The sequence below is a fragment of the Periophthalmus magnuspinnatus genome, chromosome 5, assembly GCF_009829125.3.
Source record: "Periophthalmus magnuspinnatus isolate fPerMag1 chromosome 5, fPerMag1.2.pri, whole genome shotgun sequence".
NCBI classification, from domain to species: Eukaryota; Metazoa; Chordata; class Actinopteri; order Gobiiformes; family Gobiidae; genus Periophthalmus; species Periophthalmus magnuspinnatus.
The window spans coordinates 5,608,605-5,622,855 of record NC_047130.1 but is presented as its reverse complement, the minus strand read 5'-3'; the positions used below and the strand labels follow the sequence as shown (position 1 = coordinate 5,622,855).

Here is a 14,251-nt window from a genome sequence, read left to right as displayed (position 1 = left end):
CACTTTTTTCTGCACCATATATTTGTCTTTTATGTGTATCCAAAATGTAGAAAATATTAAACATAAAGAAAAAAAACATTGGATAAGTAAGTGTGTCCACGGAGCAGACATGACCACGATTATAAGTTAGTTATTATGTCCATTGCACAGTTCTTGTACAGAGTAATAAACGTGGAATAAACCAAGACTAAACCAGGTCAAAATCTCATATTTCCCTTACTTTCCAGACTTTTTGGTGGAGCGGGACAATGACTACTGCGTGTGCGAGACTCCGTGCAACTTGACGCGCTACGGCAAAGAGATGTCCTTCGTCAAGATCCCCAGCAAAGCCTCGGCAAAGTACCTGGCCAAAAAGTTCAACAAGACTGAACAGTACATATCGTAAGTCAACCCTTGTATTATGTAAGACATTAGGCTTATTCTATACAATGAATCAAGCCAGGAGCGAGTCTGTGATCTAGTTGTGCAAATAGTGCCAGAGCAGCAACTAAAATGACTTTGAAATAATTAGGAGAGACATGCCTAAGGAGACAATCTGCTAATTAAGATTGTAGAGAAGGAAAATAATTATAATTTACTAAGCAACGGAAAAACATGAGACAATTGACTAAGGCAGCAGCACAAGGTTTTTCCCCATGTGACCCCTTTTAATGATTTTTAAAACAAAAACGTGACAAAGTGGTTAACTAATTTAAATCTTTTGGAGCAAATTTCGCTTGCAATGTGTCCTTACTGTACATATTGTGCTTGTGTGTCCTTTATAGTTATAATTTATGACACCTGTGGATGATTATGTTATAATTTGGTAATTTAAAATCTATCGAATATTGATCAAAAAGAATTTAATAAAAGAAACGAGGCTGCTGACTTCCGAACAAAGAACCGCTGTACCGCTGACAGCAACTATTATGGATAGCTGCACATCATGTTGGTGAGTAGCAGATTTTTTAAATTTGTACCAAAATGACTACTTGATGCTGCCAAATCTTATTCCTATCATAGATTAAATAAAAAAAAAAAAAAAAAAAAAAAGTACAGAGCAATGGGTGTCTACTGGTGGCGGCGAAAACTCAAACTCAAAAGGGATGAATCACTCTAAATACAACTTCATACACACAAATTATAACATGGTTAAAAGTTCTAAAAAGGCCCACTATAAAGGTATACTATGTAACTTCTCCACTGAAGGATTCACCAGTTGCTTGTCTCAACAGAAATGTTATTACTTTGCCTGGAATCTTCGACAGTACGGCATTAAACTTCATTATTTTACTTTATAAACCTTTATTCTTTATTTTGGATCCCCATTAGTTCCCCGCAGCAATAACTATTCTTCCTGGGGTCCATCTAGCACTTGTTCTTTCCTCTCCACAGATCTGACTTGTGTGTCTCCATGGAGATACACGTATACGTTTAAAGACATACTGTGGAAGATTGTAGGTAAAGTTATAACATCTCCATGGAGACAGGTGACTGGCTCAACACCCCTAGCCACATTTGGAATCGAATGATATAAACTTTTAGCGTAAATATTTCGCCATTTATATTTACATCTCATCCATCTCCATAAGCATTCAGTTGCATAGCTTTTGTTTACTCTGAGTTGGACAAGACATATTAACAATGTTATTGAGTTTGCCCTTTCTAAGTGCAGACAATGAGGGATAGTATTAGAGGAGAAAAAGAGGTCTGGAGCGCTCTTTGCAAATGAACGATGTGCTTTGTGTCAGCAGAGGAGATGGAGTGTTAGCCCGGACACAGATTTAGCTAATTTCTCAAGTGAATGGGGGAGAGCTTTGGTTTAAATCTACTAAAAAGATCTGTCGCCATTTGAGAGAATGAAGACCGCAATAATAGGTCCATTTCTCAATGCGAGGTGAACTTCAATTGATCCATGTGGTATTATGAATGCAGGTTTCAAATGCACTGGCCATAATACTTGATTAAAGGCAGATTTTTTAAAACATAAAAAAGATAACTAGTTCATTTTAAATTATTTGCAGTGGTTTAAAGCTATCCCTCATTTTCTGAACACATTCCTAGCATCCAAATAATTCACTGCAAAAAGTTTAAAAGTGCGTTTCACAACTTTCAGAGGACAGATCGGAGTTTGGTAACAGTAACTAGCATGCTAACAGCCACAAAACAGCCAGTCCATAAGAGAATGTACCAACACTCCTTTGCAGATAGTGAGGTACAGATCTTAACCAAAGAAAAGAAATGTTTTGAGATTATTTACAACTCCATCTTCAGACCTAAACCTAAACAAGGCAAACAATAGGGCTAGTGAGGATGCTAATAGATGACCTAGCTAACAAACAGAAACCATAAACCAACCAGTGTTAGTCTCAGTTTAGTTAGCTCCTCCCATCAGATAGATATAAGGCAGTGTCCACCAGCAATCTGACCACAACTGAAGAAGCCACTTGGATGAGCAGCAAAACATCTTCACTCAAAAACCTTTGCATGCTAATAGTGCACTTCCTGGTTCTCAGACAATAAAAACATTTTATAATTAGATGCAGACAGCACACAGCGGTCTCATCATATTCTTAGAACCTGCTGCATATCTACTTTATACATTTTGGTTTACTTTCTGAGCGACAGTGGCCCCCTCCGTCTAGAGGCTACCCAGTTCAAATATTGCTCTATTCGCATCACTCGCTTTGCCCAGTGTTATGACAGGAAGTATCTGATGTAGAAATCTCCCAAATGAGAATTCAGACTATGCTGAAAACAGAGCAGCCTTTGGTAACAATCAAAGGCACTTTACCGGATTTTTACTGTCTTAAAAATGCGAAAAACAACTAGTTAATTTTAAACAGTTTGCAATGGTTCAGTGTTATTCCTCACTTAACTTATGAATTCTGAACATCATAATTATTCACAGAGATGAGTTTCTAAGTGTTTTTCACAACTGAGAGCGGAGTTATGCTGTGAGTAATGTTAAAAACAACTAGCATGTTAAAATGCACTTGATTAGAGCTGCTTATACAATATATCTGTACTGGGACAAGACTAAGACAAGGTTAATTTTCTTTGCCTGGGCACTATAGGATATGTGATCATGCTTACTAATGAAAGCTTATAGCATACATTATTTTCTTGTATGTAAAAGATCAAGGAAAGTTAATTGTGCTTTCTGCGAGACAGTTAGATGAGACGAGATCAAATTAGAGCTTCATTTTGCACAGACCAAATTTTCCTCTAAAAATAATCTAAGCTTAATTAATGGGCACTGCCAATCTGTTAATAAAGAAAAAACATTGCAACAGAACTAAGCATTTTCTATAATTCCCAGCAGAGCAATTTGAATGGCACAATCACTCCATATGTACTCAGCAGGTGTGGCAGTCATTCCCAGTGGGCATGTAGTTTAGCAATGCACCATATTTATTCTGTCAGTAGCCTGCTACAGTAAATGTTACCCATCAGTGAAGTGAGACTGAAGACCTTGACAGTGGACACAGGCAATCACATCAGTGGCAGTCTGACAGCACTCCCATTTAGTCCCATTTAGTTGTTATATCTGTTACAATAATAATACGCTGCTTTTTCGTTGCAAGTTCTATTAATGCAGTGCAACAAGAAATAGCCGATTGATTTCAAGATTGGCAATAACTTCAGTTACTGTATATAGCATTACAATTGTGATCAGTAAAAGTAATATTTAATTTGAACATGTGTACCTTGTGTCTTGAAGTGGGGACACATTTTAAATGTCCATGTATCCATCTTCTTCCGCTTATCTGGGGCTGGGTCACGGGGGCAGCAGTCAAAGCAGGGACTCCCAGACTTCCCTCACTCTGGACACGTCCTCCAGCTCCTCTGAGGGGACCCCAAGACATTCCCAGGCCAGCCGAGAGACATAGTCCGGTGGGACGTGCCTGGAACACCTCCCCAGGGAGACACCTAGGAGGCATCTAGAACAGATGCCCGAGCCACCTCAGCTTGGTCCTCTTGACATGAAGGAGCAGCAGTTCCACTCTGAGCTTCTCCCATGTGACTCTATCTCTAAGGGAGTGCCCAGCCACACTGTGGAGGAAACTCATTTTGATCTTTGTATCCATGATCTTGTCTTTTCGGTCATTACTCAAAGCTCATGACCATGGGTGAGGGTAGGGACATAGATTGACCAGTAAATCGAGAGTTTTGCCTTTTGACTCAGCTGCTTCTTCACCACAACAGTCTGATACAGCAACCGCTTGACTGCAGACGCTGCACCAATCCACCTGTCAATCTCACACTCCATCCTGACCCCGAGATACTTGAACTCCTCCACTTGAGACAGGGACTCTCCACCCACTTGCAGAGGGCAAGCCACCTTTTTCTGATGGAGAACCATGGCCTCGGATTTGGAGGAGCTGATTTTCATCCCAGCTGCTTCACACTTGGCTGCAAAACACCAGCCGAATATGAAGCAGGGTGACAGTTTTAATTTCATTCAATTTAAAATCTAAATCTTACATCATGCAATTAAAAAAATAGATATAGCTACCATTTTATTATTTGTTCAAAATAGGGTTGTGAAATATTAGAGTTTTTAGATTTGATACCGATATTTATGCCCTGGGATGCAGGGATCTAGAGACAAGGCTATGGTGACAGCAAATTGTCAGGACTTATTTTTAAGTGTGGTAGCTTGAGATAAGTGAAAATTCAAAAATTCTCCCCCAAAAAATATGAATATAGAAAGTCACAATATGTTAAATTTTACACAAGCATCAGTTATTAATATGGCACTTTGTTTACTTGAGTTATCGCTGGCTAAAATACACTTCATTCAACCAACACATAAAAAGGATATCTACTCTTTTAAAGAGAAAAATGAACTAATGATGCAGCAAATATAATCATCTCTCACTGTATTTTATGTCTTTTCGAAACTGACATTTGGAGCTACGCTATTACGGAGAAAGCAGTTATAAGCTTGAGACCTATGGTGAAATGTGCTTTCTAACCAGTACAAAAAGAAGAAAAAAGTCAGACTATGAATTTGATCCTGACTCCACTGAGGCGTGAAGCCATGAACCCAAGAGACAAGATCCAGAAATATTTCTAATCATAATTTTACAGCTTACTCGAGGTGTTCTCATGGATCCTATGTGTCATATTTTCTACTTCACACAGTCGTAAGTTCAAAACATGATTGAAATCATCTATCTTTATTTCTACTGTTATCTTCGGGGAAATAAATTAATCCCGGCAGGCTCTTTGCTCAAACTAAGACATCTAGAATAATCTCATACCATTTTACAATCAGTAAATAAATGTGGAAATGCTTTGTTTATTATCTGATTATTATGGCAGGGAAAGAGAAAGACCGTAGACAGTTCTCCGACGAGTTTGAAAAAACATATATATTATAAAAAAAATAACTTAAATGTTTTTGATTGTGATTTTTATTTTTTTATTTTTTAATTAAAGACAGAAATTAATACTTTTCAAGGTGAAATACATTTTTTTTTAAATCAAAGGACTAAACTAAACATATTTCACAAAGAAGTAATTTCTCTTGTGGATCAATAAAGTTTGTCTAAGTATAAAGAACAAAAGAGCTTCAATAGATTTGTTCACCACTATTATTTCATTATTACTCATAACTACCTCAGTTGGACATTTCTCAGATTCTTAAGTCAATTTACTGAAAAATGTAAGCTTTTCTTTTAATTAAGTTTTTGTTCCAAGCAGCGCCTTCTTCTATCTCCCACTCAGTTTTACACAAATGCTTGGACTGTATGTGGATGGCTGGGACTGTACTGTTGCTAACCTAATATCTCATAGATAGGAAGCATTTCATAGACATTGAAAAAGAAAATCTCCCTCTATTACTTTATGAAAACCCCCAAGGATCGGTTTTAGGGCCACTGTTATTCATATGTTTTAATCCCTTCGCTCAGCAATTGTCACTTAATTTCTGGCATTCTGTTTCGTTGCTATGAAGACAATACTCAACTTTACTGTATACCTCTGACAACTTGCCTGGCAAATCCAGAATGATCACTCTCTGTATTTTTTATACAGATTGACATCAGTCTCGTCTCCAAGTCATGAGGAAGGAGCTCATTGGTCACCTTTACAAATAAAATCTTTAGTGCTTTGTTCATTGATTCTTCAGAAATCTACAGTGTTTTTCAGCCCCTTGTGTTATTTTTTTCCCTTTATTTTTTTCTGAAATGGGCGACTCACATCTTCATAAAGTATTGAAGAAGTGTTTGTTCTGGATCTCAGGCAATCTGACAATAACTAAAACTAAGCAATGAAAGTAAAAGTCATTGGTATCATCCACTGTGTCTGTTTATGCCCAATATTCTACGCATCAAAATCAGCTGTTTTAGATATGACAACTCATTTATATTTTACATCAGTAGTACTTTTTATCCTGCCAATTAAAAAAGATAGCACTTTCAGCCGATCTTCCTTAATGAACATTTCAAAGTCGTGACAAACAATCACAACCATCACAAATCATCAAAAAATACTTTCATTTTCACTGCAATTAGCGTTTGATGTGTTGTGTTTTATTGTGGCGGTTTGCTGTTTCAAATCCTTTTTATTAGGATGTCCTTGGGTGTACTGAAAGGCCCCATCACATAAAATTATTATTACCTCCTTTAACCGCTTTTGTTTGTCTCTTTTTATAGTGAAAACATCCTGGTTTTGGACATCTATTTTGAAGCACTAAACTACGAGACCATTGAACAGAAGAAAGCGTATGAACTGGCAGGTCTTTTGGGTAAGAAAACAATCCCAAATGCTTCATGTATACTGTTTGCCATCTGTGAAAAAACATCATCACGGAACTTGCATTTTTATTTTGTTCTTCAGCTGTGTGATCTTATTGTATTTATTTATTTTTAGGTGACATTGGTGGTCAGATGGGTCTCTTCATTGGCGCAAGTATCCTCACCATCCTTGAACTCTTTGACTATCTTTATGAGGTATTTCCTTTTTTATATCTATGAATATTATTATAGGCATGTTGCAAGTTTTAGACAAAGATGCCACTTACCACTTAAAAGTACAGTATGTAACTTTCCGGAGCTGGCATGATTTGAAGGAAATAGAAGGTTAAACCCACACTTCAGAACTTTCTCTATGCTAGATGAGTTTCATGCCATTCTTTGGAAAATTATAGCCAAAGGAACAACATTTCAACAACATGAGAGTTAGATCTGTGAATATGCAAACCTGCGAACAATAAGGAAGCACATTTTTCAGTAAAAGAAACAAAAATGAAAGCGACAATATGCTTTTATTTTAGTCAATTCCTTGGCTAGACCATTGAATATCGTGGCTTTAAATTAAACTAAATTGTCTAAGGCATGTTTTTCGAGACTTGTAATAGGAAAAATCACATTATAGTTGAAAATGTTGAGTGAGGTAATCAAAACCAAGATGTTTTCCTCCCCAACAGGAAACAAGCTTACAATTTTCAAGCACAAACTGATATGTAAACAAAACAATAATCAAAAGTAAAAGCTGATACCTGGTGTAGTACGTATACATTAGAATTGAAATCGTGTGTGACTTGTTCAACTCAACAACAGCATGACAACATCTTCACTTGCGCTGAACTAAATAAGTCATTTCTGGGTTATGCCACAGTGGAAGAAGACAACAGGAAGTATGACGCTAAAGGCAGAGTTAGGCTGTTAGACTGCGTGGTGCTGTACTAGTTAAGCATTTGAGGACAGGGGGTTTGTGGTATTGGCTTCGGTACGCTTCAAATGAGCCATTTACTGCAGTATGTTAAATGGATAATGGGTACTGGCTCAAACTATAATGAAAAACAAAAACACCAGTATAGACCAGCATTCTGTTTTAGCCAAATATCCGACTAAAGGAAAATGAGGCTTTACAAACACTTTAATTTACCGCTTAGCTTCAGATTACCAGAAGGGGGCGCTCCACTAAATATCACTGCAGTGCTGTCTCAGGTTTGTAGAAGATGTAGTTGAGACTAACAAATAACAGAGTTTAAAGTCATTTCTTATTTGTAGAAAGTTTTAACATGGTCATCTGGTCACTCTTCAACCTTCATCCAGAAGCCATTTTCTATTTAATGGTACTGGCTTGAGACACTAGGATTTATACTACTCTGAGTTAACTAAGTCCAGCCCCAAAGGGAATGGTTTTGGAGTGAAACGGCCCTCCCCTTGTTTACTAGCTAGCATTATTATGGGTTGTTATTCTCCTATTGTGTATTGGCTGCCTCACCTTCACCAATAGGGTCATAACGGTCCATATTGATGTCAGCTAGTAAACTCTAAAACTCCTCCCTTGAGAGCTGGACTTAACTCAGAGTAGTATAAATCGTAGTGCCTCAAGCCAGTACCATCAACTTGAAAATGGCAACTTGATGGAAGCCGAAGAGTGTCCAGATGACCACCAGATGAAACCTTCTCTACATTTAACCACTCCTGGATGAATGAGGGATTACACCATCGTTTTCATTAGCATTGTGATATGATAATTAAAAAAACCCACTTTCTTTAGACAATAGTATGCAATTTTCAACATTAAATCATATTACTTTCTGTTATATTGCCATGCAGTCTGATATCTGTGTAATCCCTCAATCATCCACGTAGTTTCCATAGTGATCCATGGGCGTATACTAGACTATGTGGTCTTATACTTGTTCTGATACAGCTCAAAATCATTCTAAAGCTATTCAGAAAAGGTTAATTTCTATCTTGTGAATGTGACTTTTGTAGCATCGATATCTGCTCAAATGAGTATCTAGTTTCGATACTAGTCGTAGCATCAATTAGCATCTCATTTTCGACAACCTTACTTCTTAACTTGTAATTTCTCCTATACCTTGAGAAAAACAATTGGAATTGGCCCTACATATCAGTCATTGTTGGCAGAGTTTATTGGTTAAATGCCAATGATAGCACAATGTTAGTAGACCTTCACTTTTATGCAGTTAACTTTTCGCAAACAGTGAACTTGCCAATGCATTTCTGTATCTAAAACAACTAAATCTGCTAAATCGACCTATTCAATTCCAACTTGTCCTCTATAATAAAAATCACATCTTCGCAAATAGAAATGTTATTGTTTCTTAGAAGGCCAGTCTGCTTACCCGTATCTACTTCCTTATCTTATCTACAGTCTCCACATCTGCAGCACTGTTGAATACATTAACATTTGCATACATTATACCGGCTGTGTCCAGGCTCATTACGGGAACATTATAATGGCTCTTTGTTTTTTCTCACTTCTAACGCACAGCAGATCAGGGGCTGGGCGCTGTCCTTGATCAGATGAGATTTGCCTGTGTTATGTTGATAGTGGAGGATACTGGAACTTCATAGGATCAATGGGGATGCAAGTTTAGACAAGCATGAATTATGTTATTTGAATATGAAAGTTAACAAAGTAGTTTGATGGATGAATGTGTTTGATATGGTCCATAAGATGTTTTATATAAAGGTAGATTAAACTTGTGAATCATGAGTTTAATCTACCTTTTTATATGTAAATAATATAGACTGTGTATAGAAATGGACATGCCGTTTCCAGCTCCATCGACTCTGGTTCCAATTCACTTTACGTTAGAAAACTGTCACCTCTCTTTATCTACTGCTGTCAGGTTCATTATTTTGCTCTTAAAATGTTCGTATTAACCCACTCTACTTGATCCAGGTCTTTTTGCTTCACTATTGTGTCCGTAAATCAAGATATGAATGTTAATAAGAGACAAATCGGTTGCCTTTTTTCCCCAAGGTCGCGCCCACTAGTGTTAGCAACAGGTTTGATTGCGTCGATAAGGGAAGGGGCGTTATAATTATTCAAACTAATTCTCCATTTTTGTCGAAAAGAAACACCATCAACCGATTAATCACCTAAACAAATAAAGGATTACAGTCCTAGTGATATTCACAATAAATCATTTTAGCTTATTCATACAGGTCGACAAATACAAACTACACTAATATCATAATGGCTACTATATAGGGTTGCCAAAAGTATCGAAAATTAGTTGCTAATCAATACCAAAACTAGTATTGAAACTAGATACTCATTTGAGCAATTATTGATACTAAAAGGAAAAAAAATTGAGAAAACTGGACCTTTACTGAATCGTTTTAGAATGATTTTGAGGAGATTAGTGTAGGATTGCATAATAATAATAGTAATAATAAATTGCATTCATAAAAAAATACAAAAGCATTAATATACAACAAAGCTAAACAAAGACAAAGTTGTAAATATACAGTAAAAACATACAATTAAAAGCATACAATTAAAGCGGGACGGTGCAGCTTTGGTCTGGCGGTGTGGTGGAGTGAATAGGCCAGTCCAAGATGAGTTTGAGGTTTGAAGTGTGGGAGTGAGTCAGTGTTGCGAAGGTCTGTTTTGAGGAGGTAATACAGAATGTTCTATCATTATTATTTTGAGTTGAAAATGATGGGTTTTTTTTATTTTTTATTATCAGTCTCAAGCCTATTCCTTAGTATTGATATTGAGCTGGAAATTTGGACAACTCTGCTACTACTACATATACTTCCACTAATACTACTTATTACATATGAACTATTTTGTTGTGTGAAAGCACTGACAGCATGTTCATTAAGTAGATAGACCCAATGCTAAAAAGTCGACATAAAGTCTTACCACTAACACCTGTTTCCAGAAGTGGGTGCATCCATATTAATGTGGACGGTGTAGACTGATGCATAAACATGTAATTTTCCCAATAGCTGGTAATGGCTCCTCTATCATATGCTAATAAACAACACAGAAAATGTGCTGTAAATACATGCAAACAGAGTGCTGCATTATCTCAGTGGTTAGAGTATTTGTCCACTTACAAGAAAGTTGATGGTTTGATCCCAGCTTGTTGTTCTTGGGCAAGACAGGTCTCACTTTACAGAGTGGAGACTGAAGCAATACTGCAATGCAAAGGTTAAATCCAAAGTATTACACTTATTATTATTATTTTTCAGTCTTTTTAAATCCTTGTTTCAAATGTTTTTCTTTTGCATTTAGAGCAATAACCAACTTTAACCTACCAAAAGATTTACATTTATTAGAGGATCATAATATTTGAAATACTTGAAATGGCAAAAGGAGAGGAGACATGTTTGTATGTATGTGTTTAGGTATGTGACTGGTTTAGAGGCAAATGCAGCAGGCTGTGATTGGGCTGACAACAATAGACAGTTAGAAATATGGTCATAAATACTATCTTTGCCACAATAATTTACCCCAAACAACAAATGGTGCGTTTGCTCTGTGTGCAGGTGATCAAGTACAAGCTGTGCAGGTGTGTGAAGAAGAAACACAAGGGGCGCAACAACAACGACCGAGGAGCTGTGCTGAGCCTGGATGATGTCAAACGCCATGTCAGTACCTCTACATGACACACTCACTGTTACATATGTTGGGTTTCAGGCTTCTTAAGGACATTATATTCATTTAATGTTCATTTCTTGGAGACTGATCCTTACCGCCATAACTACTTGCCTAACTACCCTAACCTTAACCTATTTGAACCCGTATCTGAACTTTAAAGGTCCTATATTACGCAAAATTGACTCTTGTGAGCTTTAAGTCTTGTTAGAATGTTTGAAGCAAGTTCAGAATCAAAAACATACCCACAGTTATGTTTTGTTTCATTCACACATGTCTGAGTAATCCTTTATTAGTCTGTCTACATCTCCAAAGCTCCAAATGCTCTGTTCCACCTTATGATGTCATGAAGCAGCAGTTTTCAAGTTAACAACTGCCCTTTACCTTTTGTTAAGTGAAGAGAGGAAATTCCAGGGCTGAAATCATCCAATTGATTCTAGTAAAGATGGATTACCACATGACACCACAAGGTAGAACGGAGTGCTTTCAGTTTGAGAGAAGAACACAGCCTAAATATGCAGGATTTGTGTGTTAAACATGTGTGAATGAAACGAAACACAACTCTAGGTATGTTTGTGATGAGGAAAAAACGTTATAAATAGATAAGAGAAGAGTGTAATATGGGCCCTTTAAACCATGTTGTTAATTTAATAATAAAATATTTCCATCACGTCAACCAAATTTTTGCCCCCATAAGAGAAACAGATCCCCATGATGAAGTTAGGTAACAGATTCAAGTCCCCACAATGTGATAAATATATCCATTACCACCACACATTCATCTCACAAATGATCAGATTAATCTTGATAATTTTCTTTATTTTATTTTTTTTATTGATTTATAGTACAAAATATGCATATATTGTACAATTGACATACATCCTTCTTTCCCTTAAGAAAAAAAATAAATTAAATTAAATCAAAAATAACAATAATATTAAAAATAACACATTTGAGTAGCAGAACCAAAACAAGGGGGAACAATGGTATTTAAATAAAGTCCGATCTTAGTGGTTTTACAAAATCCAGCCAGTCTTTCCATATATTCTCAAATGTCTCTGTTTCTGATCTTAAAGTGTAAGTCAATTTCTCCATAACGTAAATATCATGCATCACATCAACCCAGTTTTCCATTTTTGGTGGCTCTGCCCTTAACCATTTCCTTGTAATACCTTTTTTCCCCGCTAGCAACAGGATCCTAAACAATTTAATATTCAAGTTCTTTTTCAAATTAGCCCCAAGTTTGCCCAAATAGAACAATTCAAAAGTGTAAGGAAGGTCAGTATTAAGTACTTTATCTATACATTTCTTTAAAAATCTTGATAATTTTCAAGTTTTATTCTGAGGTTGCAGTAGCCAATGGTGTCATGAGTAATATGACTTGTATTGTTATTTTTAAAGTCAGTTTTGTCTAGACATGGGACCAGGAAACAAGATGTACTTTGGAAATAATCAGATGGCTGTATTATGGAAAGGAACAGTCATGTTTTTGAATATTTGCCTAAAGAAAACCCATATTAACGAATTATATGACATTGTTAGTTAGTCAAACCTACAACCCCTTAACTGAAAGACTGATAACACCACATTAACATAACTATACAGGGAAATGCTACTTTTTGACCCTAAAATGTAAATAAGGGCTCAGAATTTCTCATCTGGTTGATCGATTGAAGGTGAGGAGGTAGAGTAAGATAAAGAGAAATGGGAGGATCGCTCAGAAGCCGCTCCAAGGGCTCAGGGAACGTGAGAGTTGAGAGAAAGTGATTGGGAGGAGAAAATGGAGAGGGACTGGCCATGGAGCAGAGAGGCCCATGTTTAATCAAAGCCATCCCACTGACAGTGCACTTATCTGAGTGTAAATGAGCCCGGCGTGCCCTCATTGACCACATCACTTCTCTGGCGCACGGAAGCAAAGAGATGGGCTCCTCATCAGATCAAACCTACGAGGCAGATTTTTCATCACGAGATATCATTTTCATATTTTTTAGATTTCAATTTCTGTGTGGCACTTTTATGTTTTATGGCGAGACACTGCAGGTGAATGGGAAAGAATGATAAATTTAGAGAGACCAATTTGAAACGTCTTCTGTAGTTTGTCTAATTCCTCAGTCATCCAGGTATGATCCATAGTAAAAGAAAAATGCAATTCTGTCAACAGGACAAAAGTTTTAGAGTGAATTTGAGGCAATTTTCTTAAGAAAGACAATACTTTTTTTTTTTTTTTTTTTTTACATAATTTATCTCCTATTTACAACTCCGTCCTCAGACCTAAATCTAAACAAAGAAAACAACAGGATTAGCCAGTGTGTTAAGAGGTGTGAGAGCAGTTATTAGGGGCCTGAACGATTATGCAAAATATTACTCAGGCACAATTCACCCTTAGTGGAGTTCAACCGAGCTAACAAACAGAACTATAAACAAACAGGTGTGTTAGTTTCAGTGTAGTTAGCTCCTCCTTTCAGACAGATATAAGGCAGTGTCCACCAGCAATCTGACCAAAACTGAAGAAGAGACTTTGATGAGCAGCGAAACGTCTTCACTCTAAAAGGTTTTGCTCAGTTGACAGAATAGAATTTTACTAACTTCTTCTGTACTTTACTTATACAAATCTAAGAAAATGTATTACAAGTTTTTGATCATGTTATGTTTTTTATATATAAATTAGCCAGAAAATTGCCAAAACTGACCATATTTGGGACATTCAAACCAGAAATATGAGAAGAGGCAGGTTTAATTTGCTTGCTTCATTTTGTTAGATACATTACATTAGATACAGAAAAAATGTACAGAGGGAATTTTGGATATTTTCTTTAGTATATTAGAGAAAACCAAGTCTTGATTTTAATTTCGACAATTTTTTTTGTAAAAGTGTCAGTAAATC

General features: G+C 36.5%; 1 protein-coding gene across 3 annotated transcripts in view; it reads left to right on the top strand.

The window, feature by feature from the left end:
* The window catches only part of asic1b (acid-sensing (proton-gated) ion channel 1b), a 369,979-nt gene that overhangs the window by 343,555 nt on the left and 12,173 nt on the right, over positions 1-14,251 (top strand). For all 3 annotated transcript variants that reach the window (XM_033966986.2, XM_033966984.2, XM_033966985.2), the window contains 4 exons: positions 228-381; positions 6,645-6,736; positions 6,862-6,941; positions 11,259-11,360. In XM_033966986.2, coding sequence (XP_033822877.1) covers positions 228-381; positions 6,645-6,736; positions 6,862-6,941; positions 11,259-11,360 — 428 coding nt within the window. The remainder of the gene's footprint in view (positions 1-227; positions 382-6,644; positions 6,737-6,861; positions 6,942-11,258; positions 11,361-14,251) is intronic.